The sequence below is a fragment of the Protopterus annectens genome, chromosome 14.part0 (genome assembly GCF_019279795.1).
Source record: "Protopterus annectens isolate FY-2018-M chromosome 14.part0, PAN1.0, whole genome shotgun sequence".
Classification (NCBI taxonomy): Eukaryota; Metazoa; Chordata; order Ceratodontiformes; family Protopteridae; genus Protopterus; species Protopterus annectens.
Window position 1 is genome coordinate 778,864,634 of NC_056748.1, and position 27,159 is coordinate 778,891,792.

At 37.8% G+C, this 27,159-nt stretch overlaps 1 protein-coding gene across 2 annotated transcripts in view; it reads right to left on the reverse strand.

Moving 5' to 3' along the window:
• The window catches only part of CHAT (choline O-acetyltransferase), a 683,939-nt gene that overhangs the window by 93,771 nt on the left and 563,009 nt on the right, over positions 1–27,159 (reverse strand). For both annotated transcript variants that reach the window (XM_044056519.1, XM_044056518.1), the window contains exon 12: positions 498–639. In XM_044056519.1, the coding sequence (XP_043912454.1) occupies positions 498–639 (142 nt within the window). The remainder of the gene's footprint in view (positions 1–497; positions 640–27,159) is intronic.

The following is a 27,159-nucleotide window of genomic DNA, read 5'->3' on the forward strand; positions in this document are numbered from 1 at the left end:
TGTGTGGGGGGAGGGGTAGGGGGTGGTAGAGGGGGTGGTGAGAATGAGATGGAGACAAAGCCATGATTAAAGTACATCTGTTAACATATTATGCAGATGCCTGACCACAAGACAAGGTTCATAAGCACAGTTGAAAATTTCACCTACACTTTCTCTCAGTTATGCACATATCACAGAGAAATATATACATAAAAATAAGAACATATATGTGTATTTTCACAAAGCATTGGCTGCATATGTATATGTTTCTTATTGGCTCTTTTATATCCCCTTTTGGGGATACTGCTATAAAAATGATAACATAAAAGGTGATTAACAAGAAGCTTCCAGTTGTGATTTGTGGACTCATGTTCTTATTAAGGCATTATTAAGTGACAGAACTAAAAACTTTACACTCAACAAAACATCTGAGAGCCATGGATTAGCTTAGAAATGTTTTTCAAGTATTAAATAATGAAGTCAAGCATGGAAGTAAAAAAAAAATATATATTCCTTACTGGTACTGATATTTTCCCATCAGTCATTGCTTTGACAAATACCAGTGCTTCGGGGGTTGATGAACGGATATTGTCTACCCTTCCATTCTGGAAACGACGAGTAGAAGCGCTTTCATATGTCGGAACAAGTTTCTTATGACATCTGTACATTTCAAACAAAATAATACCTTCCATGAAATGCAATAAAACTACTGTCCATAGCCTGCAATAATGTAAACTGAAATTATCTGTTGTATCTTAAAGAATTATAATGATGAAGGTGTTGAAAAGAAATGCAGAAAAAAGCATCACAGCAGAAATAATATTAAAAATAAGCATTCTTAGCATTGAACTCTCATATACTAATAACATTGAGAAATGTTTCTTCCTTACTGCAAATCTCTTAAGTATTTGACTGAAGAAATCTCTTAAGACAGGAAGTTAATCTAAGTGACAGGATATATAGAACTGCAGCTTTGTCTGCAAACAATCAGGAAAGTCACTAGGGGAAAACAACTGCTTTCTAAGGTCACCTTGAGTATACATCTCACGTCCTGCACAATTGTCTTATTCCTTGTCCTTCTCACTTTTGCTGTTGTCCTCCTCTAACCCGGGTTTGTCCTGGTTTTGTTTGGTACTATCAGCACCCTATGTAACCCACTTCTTGGGCATTGCATTTCATATACAAAACCTATTTTCTTATGATATTTTCCTTGGATAAATGGCTAGTTATCATTAAAACAAATTGCTTCCACCAGGAAAAATAGTCAGAGTCAGACATCATTGGCTATAACAAAATATGAAAACAGTGTTCTTTGCAGCACCCTTCTATACCCCCACAGCTTTAAGTATATTAACTCCAACACTGTACAGCATTGGGGCTACGGAGAAACCTCCTTACTTCCACTGTTCTGCTATGTCAGTCTAATAGCCTTTTGTCCACAAATCCCAGGAATCTATGAAACAAATGTGATAATTCTGATTTTGTCAAAAAAAAAAGTTGAAGGTAAGTATTTCATTTTCCCCATTCCATAGTGCATTCTCAGGTGCTTCATTAATATTATATTGCATTATCAACATTCTTGCAGACACAGACAATTGTCATTTCACTATGCCTTTAATTTGTATTTAGCAATCCACAATGGCCCCGTCCTTTTTCTCATTGTAGTTTGGAATGTAGTGCAATAATTTTGGGATAAATATTCAACTGATCATTAAATACATGCATGTTCATTAAATAAGCACTGTTCGTTAGTGCTTTGGTGATTTTATTATGATTTATTAAACATTGCTTTTATTCATATAGGCATGAAACCAGCAGGATTCATAGTCATTCTTTAACAGTTAAACTGAATTGTCAGACTAGTTCTAGCCAGCCTTAAATGTCAGGCATCATTGGGACAGGATACCTAAATATGACAATTACATTTTCAAGAGCTTAAATGTTTTACACGTTATAGTTTCTCTCTCTAATACTTGTTGTTGCTTCTTTCGGCTTTTCCCGGTTACGGTTTGCCACAGTAGAACTCCGGTCCGCTAATGATTGATAGTTGATTTTTACGTGCCGAGTTACCAGCCTGACGCACAACCTTCAATGAAGGTACGCCCATTCACGCATGTCTCCACCCAGAAGACGCTCTAGCTGAGAATCGAACCGGACAGCGTCTTACTGTAAGGCGACAACGCTACCGCAGCACCACCACCACCGCATTCTCTCGCTAATACTTGTGTATTAGGAAATATGTCTCCTCGTGTATATTTTGATTGTCTGGGGTATGTGTTATCACTGGCTTTACATTTTGGGCTGCTTTATTATTGTATATTTTGCCTGACTTCTGGATCAAGTTGGGACTCTAAAGGGTTTTAGAACATTAGGTTTACTCAGTTCTCAAACAAAGAGATACGGTATCAGTAGGTAAGGGGAGTTGGCAAGGAGGTTAATAATGATCAGCTTTCTTATCTTAGGGAAAGTGATTGATGTGCTACAATGGTGCTGACCCCTTGTGGACACTAGAAGTGCAGCAGTCTATGGGGCAAAAATGATGTCAGGATTACCAGTCCATTCAGTTTTGCTTGATTGTGTATGGCATTTGGTGCATGCAGCCCCTAAGGCATATTTGGGGGAAGCAGCTTTATAGAAGAAATAACCAAGCATCATTATTGACAGTTTCTTCCTGTCATCCTGCTATTTCAAGCATAAGAAGGCTAGAACCCAAAAGAAAAGTGAGTGGTGATAGGGTATAACAGTAGATGCATGGAGAAGGAGGTTTGAAGCGAGATAAATATAAAAACTAGCAGTTGTAGATATAATTAGATAAAATAGAGTACATATTAAAAATGACTAGTTAAAAATAAGCAAGGCTGGAAATTTCCAGGTATGCACATTGCTGGTGAACAATTCCTTTGTATGTTATGTGTGTGTGTGTGTGTGTCTGTATGTGTGTGTATCTTGCTGCAGATCATCTGCAGCATTTAAGGAGTCACTGTAACTGTAAATAAAATTTATCCAGTGCCACTTTATATTTCAAGTCTCCAGCTTTACTCATTAGGTCAGCTGCACAACAGTGACCCATATACCCTGCAGCATGTGTTGTGCAGCTCCCTGGGGTGTTGTCGACCAACAGTCAAGAATCTGTTTCATAGGCATTACGTCAGGGCTCCACAGTACTTCACTTTATATTTATTTCCTGGTTAAGCAGTGAGCAAGGCCCACACACAAAAAAAAAAAAACAGTTTGCATGCTAACAAGTGCCTGTTTTACAAGGTGCTGACCACAGCTTAAGGAATGATTTGTGATAACATAGCTTGCTTGGAAATTGAAGGACCTTTCAGATCAATATAACTGTGTAAACAGTTCATCCTTTGGTGTTCACTTTTCCAGCAGTTAAAGTGAAAGAAATGCAACCTGTTTCTTACTTTGAAACAAAACACAGCTTACCATATTTCAAATAAAAATACTCATTTACACATGTCCATGCACTATATTAGTAATTATAAATAAAGCCAATTTATTCACATATATGCTTGCAGTTCTGACGTGAATATATGCTTATTCAGTGCAGTTCATTTACAGTTCCAGAAAAAGAGGGATGTCTTATGGCATATGCACTCTTACTCCTGATTACATTACACAGAATAGCTTTCTGCTGTTTCATGGCTATTTGTCTTATAGTTGCTTTATGCAACTCCAAACAAAAACTGTTTCATGTCATGCCTTCTGAATTTCGGTATTAATTATGCATAGAATACAGAGTTGAAAACTAACCCAAAGTGGGTTAGGAAGATGGGAAATAGAAGTAAGTAAGGAAGTTGATTTTAAACATTATGCATCAGTTATATTATGTTAACATGAAACTGCATTGTTTTTACCATCACATGTCAAGATTTAGAAACAGAGAAGTAGCAGAAACTGTTGATTTTGACTGCAGAAGTTACTCTGATTGCTGAAAATACAGTTCAGAGATATGTTATTCACAATGAGGAAAGACCTTGTTATTAGCTAATTTGCATGTCTTTGAATCTAGTGGTAATACTGCTAGTACTAATCAGCACTTTTCTGCATTAATCACCACTGGCAACCCATGCATTGTGTTGGCATAGGTACCCCCCCCATTCACTCCCCCCATAAATGTACTCAGTCAACCACACTCATACAGACACAGTCACATGGACACACCCCTATACCTTTCAACTGTCACTGATTTTGCAAAACACCCCTGATTTTTCCTCTTATAAATGCCTCATCCTTTATAAATCCCAGCCAATTCCAATTAATGAGTAATGCCAGACATTAGGGTATTATACTTATTTTTCAGAAAGTTCTTCTTGATGCAGAACCTGTTGGTTTAAATACTTCCTTGACTTAAAGTAACATTTAATACATGGTCATGGTGTCTAATGTGTCACTCACAGTATTACAGGTTTTGCTTATTAGTCTAGGAGAAGTGAGAATTATGGCAGCCCCCCCCCCCCCAGACACACACACACACACACACACACACACACTCATATAGTGAATGTCTGTGTGTGAGAGACTGAGAGACACTTTCCCCCATGACTGTATTCTGACACAGTCACCATTCACCCCCCCACCTACTCACACAATCACATAACTAGTGCACCAAGTGTAACCACCCAGGTAGAGAGACACGAATACACTCAGAACCTCTCTTTCTCATGCACACACGCACACACACATGCACATGCACACACGCACACACACACACACACACACACACTGGGGAAAAGGCAAACTCCCATTCCCCACAAATACCAGCAACCAGCATAAAAGCTGGTTCGATATTCTTACTGTTCAATCAAAAAGCATGAACCCACAGAAATGTACACTTGCTGCCACACTTACACACACACTCACACTCCCCCACCATTATCTTTCTGCAGACAGCCACCTGATCTTGCCTTTTATGTGATTGCCCTGTTGACTAAAATGAAGGACTGCAGCTTATCGGCTATACTCATTAAAATGACCATCCATGCAGTCAGAATGGCCATGGAGACAGCCCTCCACTGTGACTGTGCAGAATAAAGGGCTATTATCAGTGGGAAACTGTGAATGTTAGGGCTTACCACTGGCAGCATTCCTTTCTGAATCCCAGCCACAGTGAAGTTAACCAAGCAGTACAAGTATTAAGCTAGATTAACAACAACAACAACATAATTAATAATATATTCACTCTGCCTGTTCTAAAAGCATGGATGAGTAAAGGGGTTGCATGAAGTATTTAGCATCTAGTATTCTTCAGATTACTATATGGGTTTAAGATTAACTTTGCATCAACATCTCAGACATTAACACTCAACACAAAATTAAAATGTCGCGCTGATCCATCACTGAACAATGAGTATTTTTTGTGTTTTAAAGCAAGAGTCTTATTTTTCATCTCACAACTTTAGCGTATGTGACTGATTTTAAAGATAACTTCTAGTAGCCCTTGAAATTAGTACATTTTAAATCTCACAGTTATTTGCCATTCATTTATTGTGTCTGTTCGTATTGATTCCATAGTCTAGTAATGTTTTTCATGCCAGTGCTAATAAATCCATAGCAAAGGGTATTGCTGGTTTGGTAACACTTCCGACTAGGTCTATGAAAAAGCACAATTTGCATATGTACTTTAAAATTATATAACCATATGCATTGTAGAAGGTTTGGATTTGTGATCATAAGCACAGTAAAGAAAAACAGCTATAAAATAGATGTGTGCGAGTACCTTTGAAATGGTTAGACATCTCCATCATTTGGGATTATTGGAAGAGAAAAAAATGTTAAGACTCTGGTTTGAAAACTGATTTATGGGGTCTACTTCACTTTGTTGAAAAACCTATTTGTCAAACCCTATTCGTCAAAGCCTTAATCCATTGAATGTTCTTTTAAGTGAAATTTTTCCAAGGGGGAAAAAACACTTGACCATCATCGGAAATTCGCCCTTTTCCCCACTGTAGTGCGATCTTGGAGTTGGTGTATTTAGTTAGGGAGTGTTAAATATTGTTATTTTTTCAATGATGGCTGGTTGGCCTAGTGGTTATTTTCCTTGGAAAACTTTGGCTTAAAATGTCATTCAATGGATAGAGCTTTTCACAACTAGAGTTCAACGAATAGGTATTTGTTAAATAGTTTGTTCTATGTTATATAGATCCGATTTATGTAGAAATCTTCAAATACATTTTCCAGTAAGGTCCTCATATATTTTATATAGTACTTTAAGTATGAGACTTTTTTCTTTAGTTGTGAACTCTGTCATTGCTCCCTGATAGTTTCTAATATTTGCTGTAAGGGATATTTTTAATATTTCTGGTTAAATTAAAAGATAATTATTTGACAGATATTGCTCCAAGTGTATTTTCATTTAATTTAACTAGATCAAACATTGACATCTTGTATCAATTTGTAATTATTTCTATTCTGGATACTGTTTGTTGTCCTATTTGGTGACCATATAGCAAGCTTTTAGCAGGTAGCGGAAATTTTGGCTTTGTCCAGTGCAAGATGCATGTTATCATGTAACATTTTTCTCACAGTTAACAGATAGAGGATTAAGGCTCAGAACTGTTAATGAGCTGCTTCCTGTAGTCTAGGTTTGATTCCCTCAGCCTCTATTTACCTATTAATGACTCTTAGCAAGTCATTTAACTAGACAGTGCTCCCAGTTCCCCTCTAAAAAGGGACATGTATGTTCAGTAGGCTTACCTAGTTAACATGAAATTGGATCAACATTTCAATCCATTCATTCCCCATTTATTATGTATATAATTATAAGAATGTAAAACATAATATAATATAAATTTAATACGTACAATTAAGAGACAAAAACAAATATGAATACATGATTGTATTGAATTACAGGTTGTTGCAAGGATTTATGTTTGAATTATAGTGGAAAGGTAATTATTTTCTGGTTTTGTAGTAAAATCATAGAACTGATGTACTGGACATAAAGATCCTTTTGTGTGACATCACATTTTGGATTTGTTAAATGGAATGCACATTATACTAGGGCTTTTTGTGAATAGTTCAATATATTTGGAAAGACAAATCCTCCTTGCTCTATATATAACACATGGTGATGAAGATTAAACATTGATCTTAACAGAAACCGTACAGATCTAAGGATATCATAGAAGTCAGTAGTCCCAGGGACATTTCATGCAAAATACACAAGTTTAGGAAGTACATTTATTTTTACTATAACTATCTTTGCTGCATTCCTACATGAAACCATTTATGAATCATTTTCTCCTTTTTTGTCTGTTATACTAGCCTTCCTTTCTGTTTGGTGTGGTTAGAACGTTTGTAGACTTTTAGAGGATTTAACATATTAGAAGTGGTCATACAGTTTACCTCCTTCCTCTTTGCATATGACGACGTGTTAGTTTAGTTACTCCTTCTTGAGATATGAAGTTTATGTTCTGACGCCAAATACATGCCATGTCATGAACCATAGAAAGGATAAGCTGGTAGCATAGTGGTGGTGCCTTTAAGGCCTGCTGTCATCACAGAAGGGTGTGGCCAGTGACCAGGCTAGACACAATCTTTATCCGTAAGACTTTTCAATGGTGACGTGAATTTTCTTCCTTGGTATTTATTTCCAGCTGAGAAGAAGAAAGGAAGAATACTATGTTGTGAGCGATGGTGTAGGAGTTGGGGACTTAGTGATAAGATGGATGAGGCAGAGAAAATGTTCAGAGGCCTCATTGCTTACTATAAAAATTATGAAACAAATACATATAACTGCTTGGTAGACCATTTAAAGAATTATTTCCAAGATCTTTGTTTATTGTTGAAGTATATGATTAAAAATATAGCAGGTAGTGTCCCAAATGAAGGACTGTGAAAAGGATAGGAAATTAAAAGTCAGTTATATAGCAGTCCTTCTAAAAATAATGGAATGAATAGTTAATAACAGACAGCTGGATTTACAAATGTTCCCAATGCTGAATATCAGAAGGATGGAGGAGGGCTTTGTCAAAGCAGAGACTGATGTGTTACTCAGAATGTCTGGTACTCAGTGTGCCACCATGGGCTGACGTAAATGGCACACTAATATAAGAGCACAGTGCAGCAATTTATTTTTGTCTGCATTATACCAAGTAACAGAAGAGGTGTTTTGTGCTCTTGAGAAAACAGTACCTTATGTGAGTAAATGCCCCAGGCTATTTGTCAGTAATTAACATGTGTCTAGTGTGCATACCAAGAGAAATACACTGGGCATCTAACATTACGCTTCTTGTGTACATAGTGGTAGGCTATGATCCACTACATGGCCAGGCAGACCTCTGTGGTGCATACAGACAGACAGACAGACACACACATACATGCACAAGCATACACTCACACAGACTTATTATATACTGAGCTGTGAACAAGGTTGTATACCTCTCAACCTTTTAGAGTAACAAATCTGGACAAACCACAGTCCACAGGTTTCCGTCCTGGGAACTCTCCTATTTGGTATCTACTTCTCTGAAGTACAAGCTAACATAGAAGGCCTCTAGCTAATGAAGTTTTCATTTGACTGCAAACTAGGAGCCATAGTCAAGTCCCCAAATGATGTGGACATCCTACAGAAGGGCCTCGCTGAGACAGATACCTGGTGTCAGAGCCATGGCCTCAAGCTCAATGCCAAAATGTGCAGTGTCATCCCCTTTGGTAAAAACTCTGTACCCATGAACTACCACATAGGCAGCAATCTACTTAACACTGAATGCGTGATAAGAGACCTTGGGACCCAGGTGGACAGTAATTTCTCCTTTGATAGTCACATCACCACAGTAGTCAGGAAGTCCTTCTATGTGGCACACCTCATCATAAAAGGGTTCTCATCCAGGAAAAAAGAGGTCATTGTTCCCCTCTACTCAACACTCATTAGACCCATTATAGAGTACACCGCCCCTTTTGGAATGTACCTCACAAGACATCTGCAGCAGCTGGAAAGGCCACAGAAGTACCTCACAAAAAGGATTACTGGCATCAAACAAATGCCCTACACTGACCGCCTCAAAAAACTCCAGCTTTACTCCATAGCATATCGCCTACTCCGAGGTGATCTCTGCCTAACATATAAAGCTATGTCAAACCCAGAGCTGTTGGACATGCTACACCTAAAGAAATCCCAATCTGTCTGAGCTACATGCTCTAGGGACCTAAACCTTGACACCACAATAAACAGGGCATGCTGGAGGGATAGATTCCTGTCCCAGAGACTTCCCATACTCTGGAACAGGCTACCCATCTATGTCAAGCAAAGTTCTTCATTAGGACTCTTCAAAAAAGATCTTGATGAGTGGATGGGAAATAGGAAATACACCCCGGGGATCACTTCTGTGTCTCTGCTTGACAGTGGCACAGGAAAATAACTTTCTTGGGTGACGTAAGCCAGGGAACCTTGTTGGCTAGGCTTATGTAGGCCCTTAGGCTGATAGCCTAGTACCTACCTATGAAGCTATGAACCAAAACCATAAAAAAGTGGTACAAATAGGGACAATTTTGAAATATTGCTCTTACAGACTTAGAAAGTTGATAGAATAACATGTTTTGCATTAGCATAAATTTTCTGAAGGGTATGAAGTCTAAAACTCAAATGTCTATCATTATTTTCTATCTTCAGTCTTTAATGATTTGCTATTAATTTGCCAGAAAGCCACAATTTTATGAAAAATGGACCAAAAATATAAGGCAAAAATCTGGACATTCTGCGAAAATCTGTACAGTTGACAGGTATGAGTTACTGTCATTACTCTAGCTGTATAATTGTAAGTTATTTAGATATAAAATTTTGCTGGGTTTATCACTCCAAAATTTCTTTCCTCCTCGGAATGTTTTCTAATGTTTAAGTCTTATAATTTCTGTGGACAGCAGATGCTAAATTAAAGCCATTCATGCTGATATACTTCATTTCCATGGCTTCAGAACAGGAATTATACATTTTTAAACTGGTAATAATGAAAGTTTAAGGATTTTTGAAATAAGACTAATTAATTGCAGACTGCTTTAACAGTTGCCAGAGCACTTTTCAAGTGCAGGGATGCAATACTACATCCTACATGTTGCAAACAGCATTCCAGTTGTCACCTTGTTGTTTTGTCTGCCATGCCTGATGGAAAAGAGAGACAGAGATAGAAGGGGAGAGGGGTCATGGTAGTGTTCTTTTTTTTTGGGGGGGGGTTTCATCTCACAGTTTTTAAACCTCAGAACTACCACTCAGATGTTCATTCATTAAATTTCTGCTGCAGTAGCCTTAACTGCAAGGCCTGTGTAAGTAAACTTACCATAACAGTAGGTGTTTGAATAAATCGCTTCAGTAGTAGCTTTAACTGTATGCTTTATATTCTGCCAAGGATGTGACAGTCAGTCAGTCTTACAAATTGTTGGGCACCGCCCACATGTGCCAAAGTTGAGCTCCTGAGTGGAGAAAACCCGCCTGGGCACCAGAAATGTCAATATTTTCCTGCCACCGTTAGAGAGCACCCCGATTGCAGGCTTCAGAGGATCAACAGCCTGCTAACAGTCTTCCCACTGGGAGAACCTTCCACAATATTTAATTTTCTGTGAACAGGAAGGTTCAAAGAAGAAAGGAGGAACCTTCCCCCCCAAAAAAAGGGACAGTCTAATGATATGGAATAACTATTACAGCAGTCCCCCCCCCCACACACACACTAGAATTCCTTTAAACTTGTCCAGAGTCTGCTTCTTCATCTTCCTTTTTGACAGACTGTGTCAACAAATGAGCTGTTTGAGTTGTTCAGGAGATTTATAAATAGCAGTGGGGAGGTTTCCCTCCTTTTCATGAGATTGTGCCTTATACTTCAAATCCACCTTCCCTGTTTCCCCCCGTCATCAACCATATGCTTTCTGTGGGAGTAACAGAACTAGCTCCCTCAATGGGGGAAGGTTTTTCATTCAAGATTTTTTCTGGTGCCAAAGAAGGATTCCTTTTAGTGACCAGTTCTTGACATATCCTTTCTCAACTTGTTTATGAAAATTGCATGGTTCAAAATAAACTCTGTTACCTCTCATTGCTCCTTTCAGCTTTTGTATTTTTGTTTTTTTTGGGAACACCTTCTATTCCTATTGCCACAGATTTCAGAAGTTTTCTGAGGTATCTGTCTGGTTTTCATTTCCAGTTCACTGCATTACCCTTTGGGTTATCTACTGCTCTAAGGTTACTCACACAGTGTCTAGCTCCAGTGATAGCCCATTGCAGACTGCAAGGTATTCATATGTTTCCTTATTTAGATTACTTATTTTCCTTCCAGAGTCTTTCTCAAAGTGTCAGGGTAAGAAGTCTCCTCCTCTGCCTTTCATAGCTGTCAACCAATGAGGGACAACTCGCAAGAGAATCAGAGACAAAGACAGACAAAATCAGGGACACTTTTAAATTATTAGTTCTATTAACTTGAGACATTAACGGTATTGGAGAATGTGAATTAATGTACATTTCCTGCAGTAAAATAAATCATCAGCTCTTAATTATTGTCATTATTTATTCTGTATAATTCACCACCTTTTGTTCAGATGGCACCAATGTTACAAGGGATTCAGAGACAAAGCTAAACTTTGAGTCAAAATCAGGGACATCCCTGACAATCAGGGACGGTTGAGAGGTATGCTGTCTTTGATACAGGTCAACATCTAAAAATCCTGCTTAACTCCTAGTCACAAGACAGTATTTCTGGGGTGGCATTTGGATCTTCCATGCAAAAGGCATTCCTTCCTCAGGAAAAGGTAGATCTGTATCTGAATTTGCTCCTGAGCTTTTCCAATCCATCTCAGATTTTGCAAGATAATATATCTGGATTCTAGGGTTCATGGCTTCTATCAAATGATTCCCTTTGCCAGATTACATATGTGAAAAATGGAGTGGTTCCTGAAAAAAAGTGTATGGTCCCATCGTATAACAGCAAAACACAGCACTGCAGGAACCAAAGATCCTTCTGTAGAAAATGAAAAAAAATATCCAAGCAAACAGCAGCAGGATCACCACGACAAAAAGCATAAAATAATTTATTAGTAACCGAATAAGCACTTTCAGAAAACAATTTCCTTCATCAGATCCTACCATTAACTGACATGCATACAACTATATATACTACTTTTAAAATGTCATAAGCCAATCAGCAGAACTCAAATGGCCCATGCAATTTCCTGGTGAAGCACAAAACAGCAGATGTCATTTCCTAATACATCATAACCCATTCTCAAAACAAATAAAAATACACGTATGTGAAAACACATACTAAAATATATATAAAATATAAAAGCATATAAAGGACATAACCATAACACATAAAAATTGTATAAAACTTCATAAATATGTTTAACATGACCAGATCACAGTCTTTGAGCTTTCAGCCCAGGTTTCAAAGGAATAAAAGCATTTAAACCTGGCAGAACATGCACACGCAGTTCTGCTATCCAATATGTTTCACTTACCTCAGTGGCATTTTGCAAATCTCCACCCCTAACATTTTTGTTGATGGTATCTATGGCCATAAAGGAAAAGCTATGATCAGAGTAAAGTGCTACATGTTGAAACAAAACATTGTGTTCTAAACTGTTACGTATAGCATATTGATGTTGTAAAATTCAGTTTTTAAACATCTGGTTCATTTTACCTACATAAAAGCAAGTGCAATGGTTGCACATAGTAATATATATTACATTTCTAGTAGTGCATGTAGCATATCCTTTATAAAAATAAACCTTATGTGTACTTGGATGTGAAAATTTATTTAAAGTATTACACTCTAAATTGGCCCTAGGCATGAGTGCGTGTGTGTGTGTGTGTGTGTGCCTTCTGTGGAAGATTGGGCTGGCAACTCGACACCGTAAAACTCCACTGCCAATTATGAGCGGACAGGTGATCCGCTGTGGCGACCCCTAACCGGGAAAAGCCGAAAGAAGAAGAAGAAGAAGATGAAAGGACATGCTTTGCATCTTTTTAGGGTATGTACCTTTCTTTTCTGATGGAAATCTAAAACTATGTGTATTAGTTGGTCTCTAACATAATAGGTCTTTCAAGTTACTATTCCTCTTATAACTGAAGCAGGGTACAGAGCCAACTATATTCCCTATCTGTTCATCCGCTAAAAGCAATTTCCAATTATTACGTATAATGTTACAAATATATCTACTGTCACTATTAAATCTGTGTGAGACTCTGACATAAGAGGGGCTGAAAGCCCCCCCCCCTTTTGATTGTTGGCATACCCAACAGAGAACCATGGTTTCCCCTTATTCCTGCGTAAAACATCTAGATCTTCAGTGCTTGCATATATCTCCTTTTCTTTATAACCACGCTCTATCAAATTCTGGACAGTTTTGCCTTTCTGTGACAGAAAATTTTCTTCACTACTGCATAATCTAGAAGTTCTTAGAATTTGGTTCTTGACCACGTTTTGAAAAACATGTGCAGGGTGCATGCTCTCTCTAATAAGCAATGTATTCCTCCAGCTAGATTTGCAAAATAATGATGTGGTCAGCCTTCAGCATCTAATTCTAACTTCACATCTAAAAATTCAATAAATTTCATGTCTACATGTGAAGTAAAATGCAAAAAATCTGTGCTAGACTCCAAATGTGTTATAAAATCATACAACTGTTGTTCATTACCTCCCCACAAAAGGACCACGTCATCAACAAATCTGCGGTAAAATAATACCTGCTCATACCATGGATTATTAGCATTTATAAAAAATTCATGCTCCCACTCTGCCAAGACCAAATTCGCATAGCTGTTAGCGCAGGGTGTTCCCATGGCAACACCCCTGCACCGATGGTATATCACGTCATTAAAACAAAAGACATTATTATGCAGAATAATTATCAGCAAATGACTAATACATGTCATAACATCATTCTCTAGAAAAAAGAACCTCTTATTATAATTACAAAGTCCAAACCAATGTCATTAGGAATAATGGTAAATAAGATCACAATGTCCAGTGTTACCAAAATGTAGGTGTCAATAGTCAAGGTGTTCTCAAACTCATACAGTTGTTCAAGAAAATGTGCTGTGTCTTTGAGTACTGTAGAAGTAGAATCGACCAGGGGTCTCATTTGCAATTCACCCCAAATAGACAAGGGTTCAGTGACCCAACCATCACCAGCTACTATGGGTCTTGGCGGTGGGGGGTTGGTGACATTTTTGTGAATCTTAGGTAGACCTGTGATACTAGGTAACTGGATGTATCACACGAAAACATTCATAAAGCTCAGCAGAAATAATATTGGACATAAAAAGATCATACAAGTCTTTGCTCACATCACCCAAGAGCTTATTCAGCTCAGATCTTTTCAAGGTATTCTCTGGAACAAGCTACCCATCTATGTCAAGCTAAGTTCTTCATTAGCACTCTTCAAGAAAAATCTTGATGAGTGGATGGGAAATAGGAAATACACCCCGGGGATCACTTCTGTGTCTCTGCTTGACAGTGGCACAGGAAAATAACTTTCTTGGGTGGCGTAAGCCATGGAACCTTGCTGGCTAGGCTTACGTAGACCCTTGGGCCGATAGCCTAGTACCTACCTATGAACCTATAAGGTGGCGTATGCTGCATCTGCATGTAACAGCAACAGCATATCAGACATATATATTTCTGAGTATCAAAAACCACCATACCCCCCTCCTTTGTCTTCTGATCTTACAGTAATGTCCTTGTCATGTATTAAATCATTTAAGGCTTCTCGCTCATGTAATGACAAGCTAGTGTCCAGCTCTGTGTGAATTAGGAAGTACTTCCTCAATCTCTCTTTCACATACAGCCACAAAAGTTTCTATAACTGGATGGCTGCTGGGCATATAAGTACTAGGTTTCTTGAGCAAAAGCAAAGGATTATTAGCTGCAGTATTGTCAAATCGAATACGTAAGGCAACAGTTCTTGCAAATAACCATAAATTAATCACTTCATCTCTTAGTCTAACTGATTTGGCAGGAACAAATGATAAACCTTTATATTTAAAACTCGTAACTTCAATGTCTTACTATATAAATTAACAACTAAATCAGTACCTCTTAGTGCAGGCTATCCATCGACAGCTTCCTTCTCTTCCTCCTGTAATACGTGGGCTTCTCCCTCATATTCCATGGAGTTGTCATCTTTACCTGCACAAGTAGCTGGGGAACTATTGGAAAAGATGTAGTGCCTGTTTTGGGCCTAGCTCCCATCGCAGATATATCAGCAGCTGAAATATCTGAAGTAACCACAATGTCACAAGAAGCTCCACTAGCTGACTGTGTAGAAACTTCTGCTTCCACAGCACCTGCTCCATTGGTAACAACCAAATTGGATGTAGTCTGGCCATAAAGACTCCCAGTTTCACGAATATTACTGCATAAAAAACTTTATTCAAAGTGATTGAGCACTTTCATCCTGCTTGACAGGACTTCATCAGAATCTAACATCAATGAACAAATAAATGGCCTTATATAGCCTGAAATTATTCTCAATTAACCAATCATTACATCTTGTTAAAAATTAAAAGGGCAAGTAGCAAAATGTATTTGTTTATTGATTTTTATGCAGTAATATTCATGGAACTGGGAGTCTTTATGGTCTTATGCAGTCCATCTTAGCCTGTGGTTTGCGGTTACTTCTTATTTTGGATGAGTTGTTGTTGGGGACCGCTTTACGTTGTGTATTGTATTTCATTTTGTACTCTGACCATAACAAGACACTTCCAGGCAGTGACAAGGCTCATTCTATAAGAGCTTTAGCTTTCTCTATGGCTATTTATAATTTTGTTTGGCTATGTACCTAAAAAGGCATTATGGGGAAGACAAAGTCCTGGATAATATACAGAAGCCATGAAGAGAAAGGTGCAGGCCATCCCTAGCAAAGCAGCTAGGGATGCCAATCATTTCCTTCCCTGGAAATGACACCAATAGCTAAGCCAATAGTTAGTCAATTATAATTTCATTGTATTGTGGCATCATTCTTAGTGATGGTAGGATATTGCTCAAGGCTAGTTTCATACCAGTTTCACATGCATGTTCAGTAGTTCCATCATACGCCTCTTCTTATGATCCAAGGAAGTGTGTTTCAAGTCATTCGCTCCCACATGCACAATAACCAGGTCATATGTGTAACTAGGATGAAGGGTCCCACATGCACAATAACCAGGTCATATGTGTAACTAGGATGAAGGGTCCCACGTGCACAATAACCAGGTCATATGTGTAACTAGGATGAAGGGACTTGAAAGTCATAATGACACTTTGGATCCTTGCACCAAAATGGTAGCTAACTATCACGCTGTCTTTGCTCAGCCTGGTAAGTGGTGCATCTGACTAGTGAGTCAACTATAACTAAGATATTAGCAGATGTATTGGCTTGACGTTGTTGCCTTAAGGCCTTTGGCTTATTAGCTGAGTGTTTTAGTATTGAAGAAGGGTTCTGTCCGAAAGCTTTGCTTTATAAAGTGGTTTTCTCTACCAAGTTTTTGTGTTATATCAGTTTTGCAGCTTGTTTCTTCTTATTAGCTGAGTGACCTTTTTTTGTAGTTTTATGTAGTATGTGTGCAAATTGTTTGTTTGTCAGTGCATGTTGTATGCCTATTATACCAAACTTTGTTCTAAGAAGACTTTGGCCGAGCCGGGGATTTTTATTTGTTGTTTTATGACATGATGGGCGTGGTTGCGTAATGTAGCAGGACTGACAACATGCTGGGTGCAGTCAATTTTATGAGAGAGGCAGGCCCCCAATATTAGATACTTTCAACTCTCACATATAGAATCATCTAGTGAAAGAAGCTAACAGTTGTCAGTATGCACTAAGCTGTTTTTCCATTGCTTCAGGTTTCTAGTGATATCAGGCTGGTAACAGACAGTGTGGTAAGCTGTGTCTTCATGATGTACAGTGACTGGTAAAGGAAGTGCTAATTGGTACTAATGAAGTGTTTTTTTAAGAAGAGATCTACATATCAGATCACAAGGAGGAACAGTGAGTCAAAGCACCAGACTCACAATTCTATTTGTTTAGTTACAGCAACTGGGTTTAACACAGACAAATGACTGGTGCCAGCAGCTGTGTGAAGGGAGTTGGGGGCTGCTGCAGCATAGATTACAGATTCAGGTCAAGATTAAGAGTAAGGTTTAAGTTTATAGTGGGAAGCTTTAGCTTCAGGGAGTAGAAGGGGAGCTTAGAGTTAGGGAGTGAGCATAGATTTTAGGTTTGGGGGAGTGGAGTTTTAAGTTTTATGAAACAGTTGGGGTCTTTAGGGGAGCGAGTGCAATGGTTATGGTTAGGAACTGTGTGGAAGTTTTAGGGTTAGAGCTAAGATTCAAGGGCTATGCAGTGTAGTAGCACGTGGTTTTGTGGGAGTGCTAAGTAATTAAGTAGGATCAGGCTAGTGGGAGTTACAGCACTTGGCAGTTAGAGCAATGTGAAAACTTGGTGTAGATCCAGAAGGGCTTTTACTGTTCTTGCCCCTAATATGTTGTGCACTTTTCTTTCTGAGCTTAGAAGCACCATAGTATTCTCATAACTAATTTATAATCTGCATTCCCCAATGTTATAGTAATCTGATTTTTTTAAATCTCTTTTTCTGACTTTCTTCAGCCACATAAATTGCATCACCCCATTACATATTTCTTCCTTTATAATGCTACTTCTCTATATATCTTCTTACTACTTCCATAATTTCACCTTGTTTATCCCTTATTATACGGTGACTGGCCATTAACATTCATAAATGAGCATGCTGATTGCTCATATTTAAGAAAAGTAACTTTTTTTCTTAAATAATGTTTTATAATAGCAATAACCTATGGCTGGATGTGGGTAATGCTTGATTTAGCCATGGCTGGCTTTGTTTGGTCATGAGGGCCAAGCATGGGTAAATCCAGCATTACCCACACACAGGCGTGGGTTATTGCTATATTGTACTTTTCCTGTTTTCTGTTATTTTCATTCTACCTTCTACATATTTTACCACTTTCCCAAACATGTAAAACTTCACAATTTCCTTCTAAAAATATTTGCTTATGCATCGCAACCTTTGCTATGTCCTTAAGCTTATATATCATTCTTTACACAGCTCTAACTTACTAATTATTTTCCTGTAAAACTTTTTTATAGCATATTGCTGTTTTCTCATTTTTTTTGCTTTCTTCTATTTACATCTGTATATACCTTGTTTCTTTATACACAGCCCATAAGTTTGTCCAGCTTTTATAAGATGACCACATTGGCTGAAGATGTCTGCATAACATAGCTTTCACATCCCCATGCAATCCTTCATTAGTATCTTGCCTGTTAGTGTTTTCAGTCCCCTCACTCTTTACTAACTTATTTTTGTCCAGCCATAGCACACACAGCTGCATGATCAGAAAACTCTGCTAATCTGGTGTTTTTGTACACTGCCTTCCTATCTTTTAAAAAGTCTGTTTTTAAGCTTCCAGACATTCTTCATTTTCTCATCATCCCCTAAAACCAATTTCCCCAGCTACTCTCATTGCCTTCATGTCTTGGATTATTTCCCCTTTTCCATCCTTCAGTTTGTCTTGTATCTCTGTAATACTCATATTGACAGTTACATACTTTATCTCCTCAACCTGTTTTTTTCTGTATCCCTCATTAATGTATATATACAATGCAGTTATTCTTACTCATCTGTTATTAACTCTTACATCACATATTTAATAGTCTTCCCAGCACCACAATCATTACAGCTAAAATATTAATATTTGAACACCATTCTAGTACCAGCGGTATTGAAATATATTAATATTTCAATACTGCTCTTACTAGAGCATGCATCCTGCCCTGTTGTTGAATCCTCAATAACTCAGATCTGTCTTTTTCCTTCTCCATACACCTTGTATTCAAACATATATTATATCAGTCTCAACCTTCTTAAACCATTCCACATGTCAACCTTTCCTTTCTTGCATTCATACTAACTCCTGCCATCTGCCTTCCTTTTCTTCTTCTTATCCTTTGCCCTATAGATTTTATTTTTCTCTGAACCTGTTTCTATCTCCCCCTCTTTCAGTGATAAAAATGTATTTTCTACTCTAATTAATACTGCTTCATTTATTTCCACTACCTCACCACCCTATTCTTGTCTTCCACCACTTTCTTCACCTCCCAACTCCTCACTCGCGTCTCTTAATTGTTCAACCCCTCCCCAACCCACTCTGCATTCCCTTCATTCCTATTTAATTCACTACACCTTCCTTTTATATCCTCTCTTTCACGCTCTGTCCTTTCTTCCATAATAGCGGGGTAATCAAACCATACTTAGCCCTCACATCCACAATTTATGCACAGTAGCTTACAATTCTTTGGAGAATGCTGAAATTCTCAACATTGCCCACACCTTATTTTGTTACTATCTTGAACCAAATGTCACCAGTCTGCAAAAAAAAAAAAAAAAAAATGCTTTAAGGTGCCCACAGTATCTATCACTAGTTTTTTTGTCATTAACCATAATCATATTTAAAATAAGCAGCACATGATTACCCATACATCACTCACCCCATTCCCAGCATTCCTATTATCAGTTATGCCTTTTCATGCATTTTAACATTTTCAGAAAAGAAGAAAAATGATTCATTTTCATTAACATCTGCTTTTCTGAACTGTACAGAATATATTCTCTTTTAACTGCATTGTTGTATTTTGTAAAATGTAGCCCCCTATAGGGACTACTAAAACATTTTTTCCACATTCCTTAATACATTTTCAGTTAAGCTCTAATATCCTTGATATCAAAAGTTAAAGGTAATATTAGTTGTCCATTTTTTTCGTATTTGATTATAGCCTCTTCTTCCTTTTTTATCATTTTATTCTTAACACATGTCCCCTTTTACATCTTGCTGATATTGCTTCTGAAGTTAGCTGTTCATTTCTTTTATCTCCTGAATTCCTTTCTTTACTTCCCAACTCCTCCTTCACATGTACTGCTTTTCCATTTCCTGTACTGCTATGCTCCACAGGACTTCTCCATTCCCACTGTGTCTGCCTGCTTCATTTGACATGTCAGCACGTCAGCCATTGTTCACGACTTGTTTTCCCTTTAAAGCTCCATTAGAGAACACATCCTTAGAACCATCTACTCCACAAGCCTGGTGTGTCTGTTTTGGCAAACCTTTTGAACAGCTGTTGCTCATCTCATCTCCTCTCATAACATTTCTACACTTTTCTCCTGCATATAATATTAATGCTTTCTTTGTTTCTTTTCCAATCTTTATTCCCACAGTCTCTCTTGATAATGCACTGATTGTGAGCCTCTTGGTTCTTCCTCCTCAAATCAAAACAGTCCCTTGTCCTCTAAGCATTTTGGAACAATTTAATTAATTTCTATACTTACAGACATCACCACACCTTCTTTTTCTGGCTCAGCAGCTATCAGCAAAACATCACAACTACCGCCTTTCTCCTCCATTTCTGTTAGCACAGGTAACTGCCTTTATCACCACATACTGTCTGGAAAAGAGTAGGGGAATCCCCCAAGTACTCTATTCAAATTTCCTCTAGTCAGCATAAATACTAGCTCGAGTCTCCCCTGAAAAGAGGCCACTAACCTAATGGGAAAAATCTGGTCAACAAATAATAAAATAAATTAAAATAATTAAAATATTCTGTGAGTTGTAAGCATCTGAGAAGGAACTGTAGACAACCATTTAGGACAATGTACAGTGATACAGTAGCATGCTGCCTTCATTTAAATGTTGCGCGTCATAACATAAATACTAGAAATACATGATTATGGTGTGCATTCTGTATTAAAAAATACTGTACGTGTTTGTGTGGTTCCTTATCATTTAAACAAAAGTACATTTAACTGAAAGAAAAATTGCTAGCCACAAATGACTGAAAAGCCATTTCAGTGAAACACTGTTTCATCAGAAACTTTATTTATACACAACATATATACCATAAAAAAGCTTCTATGCACACAGACACACACACACATACACATGCACACACACACACACACACACACACACACATATATATATATATATATATATATATATATATATGCACACACACACACACACACACACACACACACACACACACACACACACACACACACATATATATATATATATATATATCACACACACACACACACACACACACATATATATATATATACACACACACACACACACACACACACACACACACACACACACACACACACACACTGTTTGTGTTCACATAGTTTACTCTATGTAAAATCGCTGGTTTGATGATATAGTGAAATGCCTAGGGAACTTCTCAAGTGCTGGCGATGTGGAAAGGAGAAAGACTCTGTGTAGGGGCGGTTGGATTTCTAATGCTAAAACTTTTGGATATATCAATAGTTTTGCCTTTAGGTGTGGGAGTGTATGTGCAATAGTGTTTGTGGATTAGGGTTAGAGTAAGGGCTAGGGAATCCCCCCCAACACCACTTTATTGTGTGTTAACCCTAACCCACCTCTGCCCCTAACCCCTAACCTACACCTTAACCTACGAAAATCCCTTTCCATAACACTACCATTATTCAAGCAGTGTGTCTGGAGTTAGTGGTGTGGTTTTGGTTAACATATTGCAAAAATAATTAGTTTTCATTTTGAGAGTAGTGGTGGTTTGAATCTGTTGTGAGTGTGTGTGTGTGTGTGTGTGTGTGTGTGTGTGTGTGTGTGTGTGTTTTGCCAGCACTGATCATCTGTCTTTCTAATCTTGTGTACTTTGACATTTCAGCATAGATGTGCGTGTGTGTGTTTACGCATTTGTACATGCACATAAGTGTGTTTGTGTGCATTTATTGCTTATATGTGTACATAAGAGTTTAGTATGCAAATCATAAACTATTTCACTCTGTAAACACATGCACAGTTACACTTGTGGGCAGTTTGGAGGTTTGCCAGTTCACCAAAAGTATGCCTTTTGTATGGGGAGGAAACTGGACCATCTGGTAAAAAACACACACATGCAAGGAAGATATGTAGACCACGTATAAAATATCGCAGCTGAGAGCTAAACAAGAGACCAATTATTGTGAGAAAGCAACGACAACTGTTGCACCACTGTGGTGAGCATATTACATCATTTTTTGGATTGTTTAGTACATGTTATATATGTGTGTGTGTGTGTGTGCGTGTGCGTGTGCGTGTGTGTGTGTGTGAGTGTGTGTGTGTGTGTGTGTGTGTGTGTGTGTGTGTGTGTGTGTGTGTGTGTGAATAAATTTGTTTGCTAGATTTTGGGGTAGGTTGACATTATGATGATATGTATGAGTTTTCAGGTCAAAAGATGGCCATCTTAGAAAATTCACTTAGGTGGTTTGAAGTCAAAGGGACGACTCATTCCAGACAATGCTAACAACAACATTTATTGCAGAGGAAATTTATTTAATTCAGTATGATATAATGTTTACTCCCTTGGTTATTTTAGTTTTTGTCAATATGACCTTCATTTTTGAACCAGGTTTCAAGAACAAAAGAGATAAATTATATTTTTTAAGCGTAACAAAGTTATGCCCAGTGACAAAATAGATAAGGGAATACAAATTGGACAAAAAGATAAAGGAAAATCAGATTGCCTACAGTCTAGAAAATTGACATTTTGTTCTTAATCATAAACTGATCCACAAACCTAATCTGATTTGATTTAATTGGATGCATCACTCTGTTTTTCTATTATGACTGCTTATGACTGAAGTACGTAACTGTATGGGAGAATTAAAACAAAACTAATTAGTACAGGAATAAAGAAAATACAGAAGGAATGATCGATGGTTGACTTTTTAATGGCATATATTTATCTGTCAATATTACTGTATAAAAAGATATGCGTCAGTCGCCCAGCATTTGAAACATTGTATCCAGATGAGAAATGAGGCATAGTCAAATAGCTAACCTGGGCTAAAGCAGTTAGTATAGACCCAACAAAATATAAAACAGAGTAGTGACCAACTGCATCTGATTCTTTGGAATTAAATGTTTATTTTGCTCTAGAGACTGCTACATGTTTTACTCTCCATGGTGTCTTTTCAAGGTCTAAAATGTTAAAAAATGTATATTGATAACATTCAGGCTTTAAGTAATTTGCACATAGCAATAAGGCATTACACATTATCATTCACTCGACAAATATTTGCCTAATATATTGAATACTCCTACATTTTACCTTAGCAAAATAGAACATTTTTGAATTAATCCTGGATATTTAATCACTGTTTATATAGACTGCCACTGTTAGCTAGGTAACTGAGCTATGCATGCATGGACCTTTTGCAGCCAAAATGTGAAACACAACAACAAAGGTAAATAACACATCTATAGTTGGTTAAAGCGCTATCAGCACTTATGTTTTAGGATGTGGGAAGGAATTTGGGTACTCTCAGAAAACCCACTCATAAATGAGCTAATACTGAGTACACACAGACTGTGACCAGAAGTTGGTATTGAACCCTGGGCATGTGGCCTTGAAGGACAGTTCTTAATTCTGAGCTATCCCACTGATAAGAAAACTACATTCCTAATGTTTATTGCTGTGCTTCATTTTCTATAGTGAACATTAATTCTGTAATACTGTTTTGATGATGGCTTTATGCTAACTTACTTTCTACTTAAGCTTTCTGAAAATTTGGCACAGAGTCTAATCCACGTTTGTATCATGCCTAGGCAATGGCTTGTTACTATAAAAAAAATGGCTGCTTACAGTAAACACACTAAAGACTTCAAGGCTGAAGTATTTAAAACAGCGGTTCCAACATTAACCCGCTGTAAAACATGCCCTACCCTCTCCGTGCAACATAATAAATCTACATACCAGATGGAAATCAAGGTGGAAAGATTCAGTCTCATGCCAGTCATTACGGATTGAGCAGCATGCTGGAAACATATATCTTGAGAAAGGATGTTTATGGCCTAAACCGAATGGTAAAGATGGTGCTGGAGGAAATCAAAGCACTGTAAGACTACCCAATGAGAGCAACACACCTGGATTCAGAATGTCCATGTGATGACAAGACAGAATTCTTGGACCAACAACTGTTTTCATTTTTAAAATCCAAACATGCACAAACCGTGATATGGAATATACAATGGACATGATTCAAGCAAAGGATGTTTGGCTAGAAAATTAAGGGTGATAAGTTTGGCTCTATAGTAGAACACTGAAAAGACTAAATGTTGAATGGCTTAAATCTCGAAAATGCCATTCATCGAAATTGCATTTGTGGGGGGCTGTACCCCCCCCGCTAATTATATATACCGACTCCGAGATCATACTACAGTGAGGAAAGGGCAAATTTTCTGATCTTCACTGTACTGCGATCGCACAAAAAATACCTTGATGAACGTCATTTTCGAGTTTTCAGACGTTCGACATCTGGTCTTTTCGGTGTTCTAATATAGATCCGATAATCTTATACGAGAATTCTAAATTGACAGAAGGGGTTAGAGTTAAAGTCTTCTTAACTTCCTGTCTACTGAGTTAAAGTGTACTGATCAAAAGCACCCCTCTTCCTTTGCTATTCTAAACAGAGAGCACGGCCTTTATAGGGAACTTTCTCTATTTCCTAACCCAACATTATGCTTCATAGTTAAAATTCTTGCAGTATCTGGACAAAGGGCTATGTTTTAATCTGTCTAATAAATATGGGCTTATACTGAGGATTACTGAGAGATGTCAAGTAGAAAGAATGATATACAACGGTTTGTCTAAACTGTATTGGAGGAGGAAGGATTTGCTACCTGCCTAGTACTGTTAAAGGGTCATGTTAATAAAGCCTCGTTATGCTTTCTGCATAATTTGTCTTCCACTGTAAAGATCACTGAATGCAGTTTGACTGGAACATCTGGAGGCTTCAAGCAAACTTAAGGTAGAAGGCAGACTGGAAAACAACTCCAAAACTATCTGAAAAGACTGTGATAGCTGAACTCCCCAGAAGAGGTAGACCAGAAATAAAAATCTAACATAAAAGGTGGAAGAGGAGGAATGGGTCCATACTGAACCTTTTATTAAATATCTTCAGAATAAAGGATCCCAAACCAAAATGTCATTATAGTGAACCCCATGAGCAAAAAAAGGAACTATTCAAAAGTATGTTTTTTGACAAATAAGCATGCTGAAGCTTTAAGCATTTACCACATATCATCACATCCTGAGTTAGCTCAGCAGTGCAACTGTATTAAGTAGCAAGTTAACTTAATCTGGACCTCCTCTATGAAAAAACAAGAAAGCAAAAGTAATTACACATCTCACCTAACTTTCTTATTTACTGGGTGAACTGTTTAGTTGCATTAGGTAAAATATTTGAACAGTATTTAAAAGAAAATTAGGCATACTTATACTTGGAAGCAGGGCCAAAATGGACCCAGTCAGTACTGGGTCTAATGCATAGCCATTTTGCATATCACTTACTATTGTGACTTAACACCAGCAGAGACTGAAACTATACTGAGATGAATGCATGTATTACTCACAGTCACAAACTGTTTGTATAGCATGGCCTGCTGAATGTTGCATAACAAATTCATATTAAACCATGCTATTGTATATTCTAGTATATAATACTTCACTGTATCATAGTAGGTAGTTCTGAAAAGCACATATAAAGTTTTCACAACAGATTAGTGTGTTAGAATGCTGTTGCAGGATATGGATATTCACAATGTGCAACCAGTGAAGTGCATTTTATTCTTGGTCCTTGCACAGATGTATCTCAGAGGCATGGTCTTATCTTTTGGGTGTGGTTGCATTTGGAATAATCTTGTATTCCACAGAAATGGTATATGGGAAGATTTTTGTGCAATTGCTGTCATGGACAGGATGTTTGTGGCAATTACTTTCCTTGTGCAGCTGCTCATAAGTTGAGATACAGGTTTGCCTGCTGTGTGCTTATACATTTTACTGTCCTGATGACAGCAGTCCGGTGGTGTAACTTGCTTTGCAGTGATGTACATTGTCTGGCAATGGAAATTGCTGCATCACGGTGCATGATGGACAGTTAGCTGTTGTATTCTGACTCTTCTCGAAAGGCGACACCTCAGCTTCATCATTGTTCCAAGCACTGGTGCTGTAGATTTATGTAACTGTGGACACTGTATGGTGAGGTCTGTCAGGACAGTGTTTTACAATGATAAAATGTGTGCTATTCTGCAAATTGTTGTTTAGATAATTGGTGAGGCCACCTGTAGTGGTATCCTTACACTTGTCATACCTGCCTTGGTTTTCCGGGTAGGAGAATGCATCAAGACAGTGCCACAATTTTGGCACAGCAATGGAATTCTTGTTGGAACTCTGAGAACCAGAAATGATGTCACCAGAACAATTAGACTGTATAAAGAAATAGAGGAAATATATATGATGTCTGAAGTTATTGTAACTTTGAGTATTCAGCCATGTCTGAGTTACAGTACTCTCAAAATGAGGATATGTAAGTATCAGGGTGCAGAGAGTCATTGTCCCACTGGCAAAATCACTTTAATTGTGGTACAGAGAGTTTTGACAGTTGTCATACCTTGTAGCATCATTGTTTATTTTCTGAAGTCCTAGGACCAGTGCAATTATAGGTCTCATGTTTCTCAGGGAATCTGACACCAGGATTGACTTCAGCAGCACTGAGGTGCATCATATGCTCTGTTGTTGTTCATAATTACTTATCAGTTTACCGATATTATAAGTTGTCATCTTATACTTTTACTTATGCTGTCTATCTTACATTACTTTCAAGGGTCACGACAAAGCTAGCCCATCCACCGACTCTGCTGATGAGTCAGGAATATGTATTTCTGATACTGGCCATGTTAGACATATGTGGGATAGTGTTTTGCAATCAGATGCCAAGCAAGAAAATCCAACCATTATCATATGTGAAGGCAGTCTGTGTCATCTACCATCAGTACAAGTCACATCATGCATGCACTGAAAACTTAGATACCAGAGGAAGGAGAAAGATATGGTTATGTCAGTTGCCCTTAATATCTTTACATAGCATCCACCACATTCTAAATGATTCACAGACTGTTCTGCATACAGCATGGTTAAAAACACAATGCAGTATATTAGCTGTTGCATTAAATTTGTTGATAAAGTTGATGGCATATAGAAACAAGTTAGCAAGGCTGATAAAAGTACTCACCAAAGGTAAAAGTGCTTGCCAAAGGCAAAAGCATTACTGAATGCAACATGGCTATTTCAGACCCTTCTGAGTAGCCTAGC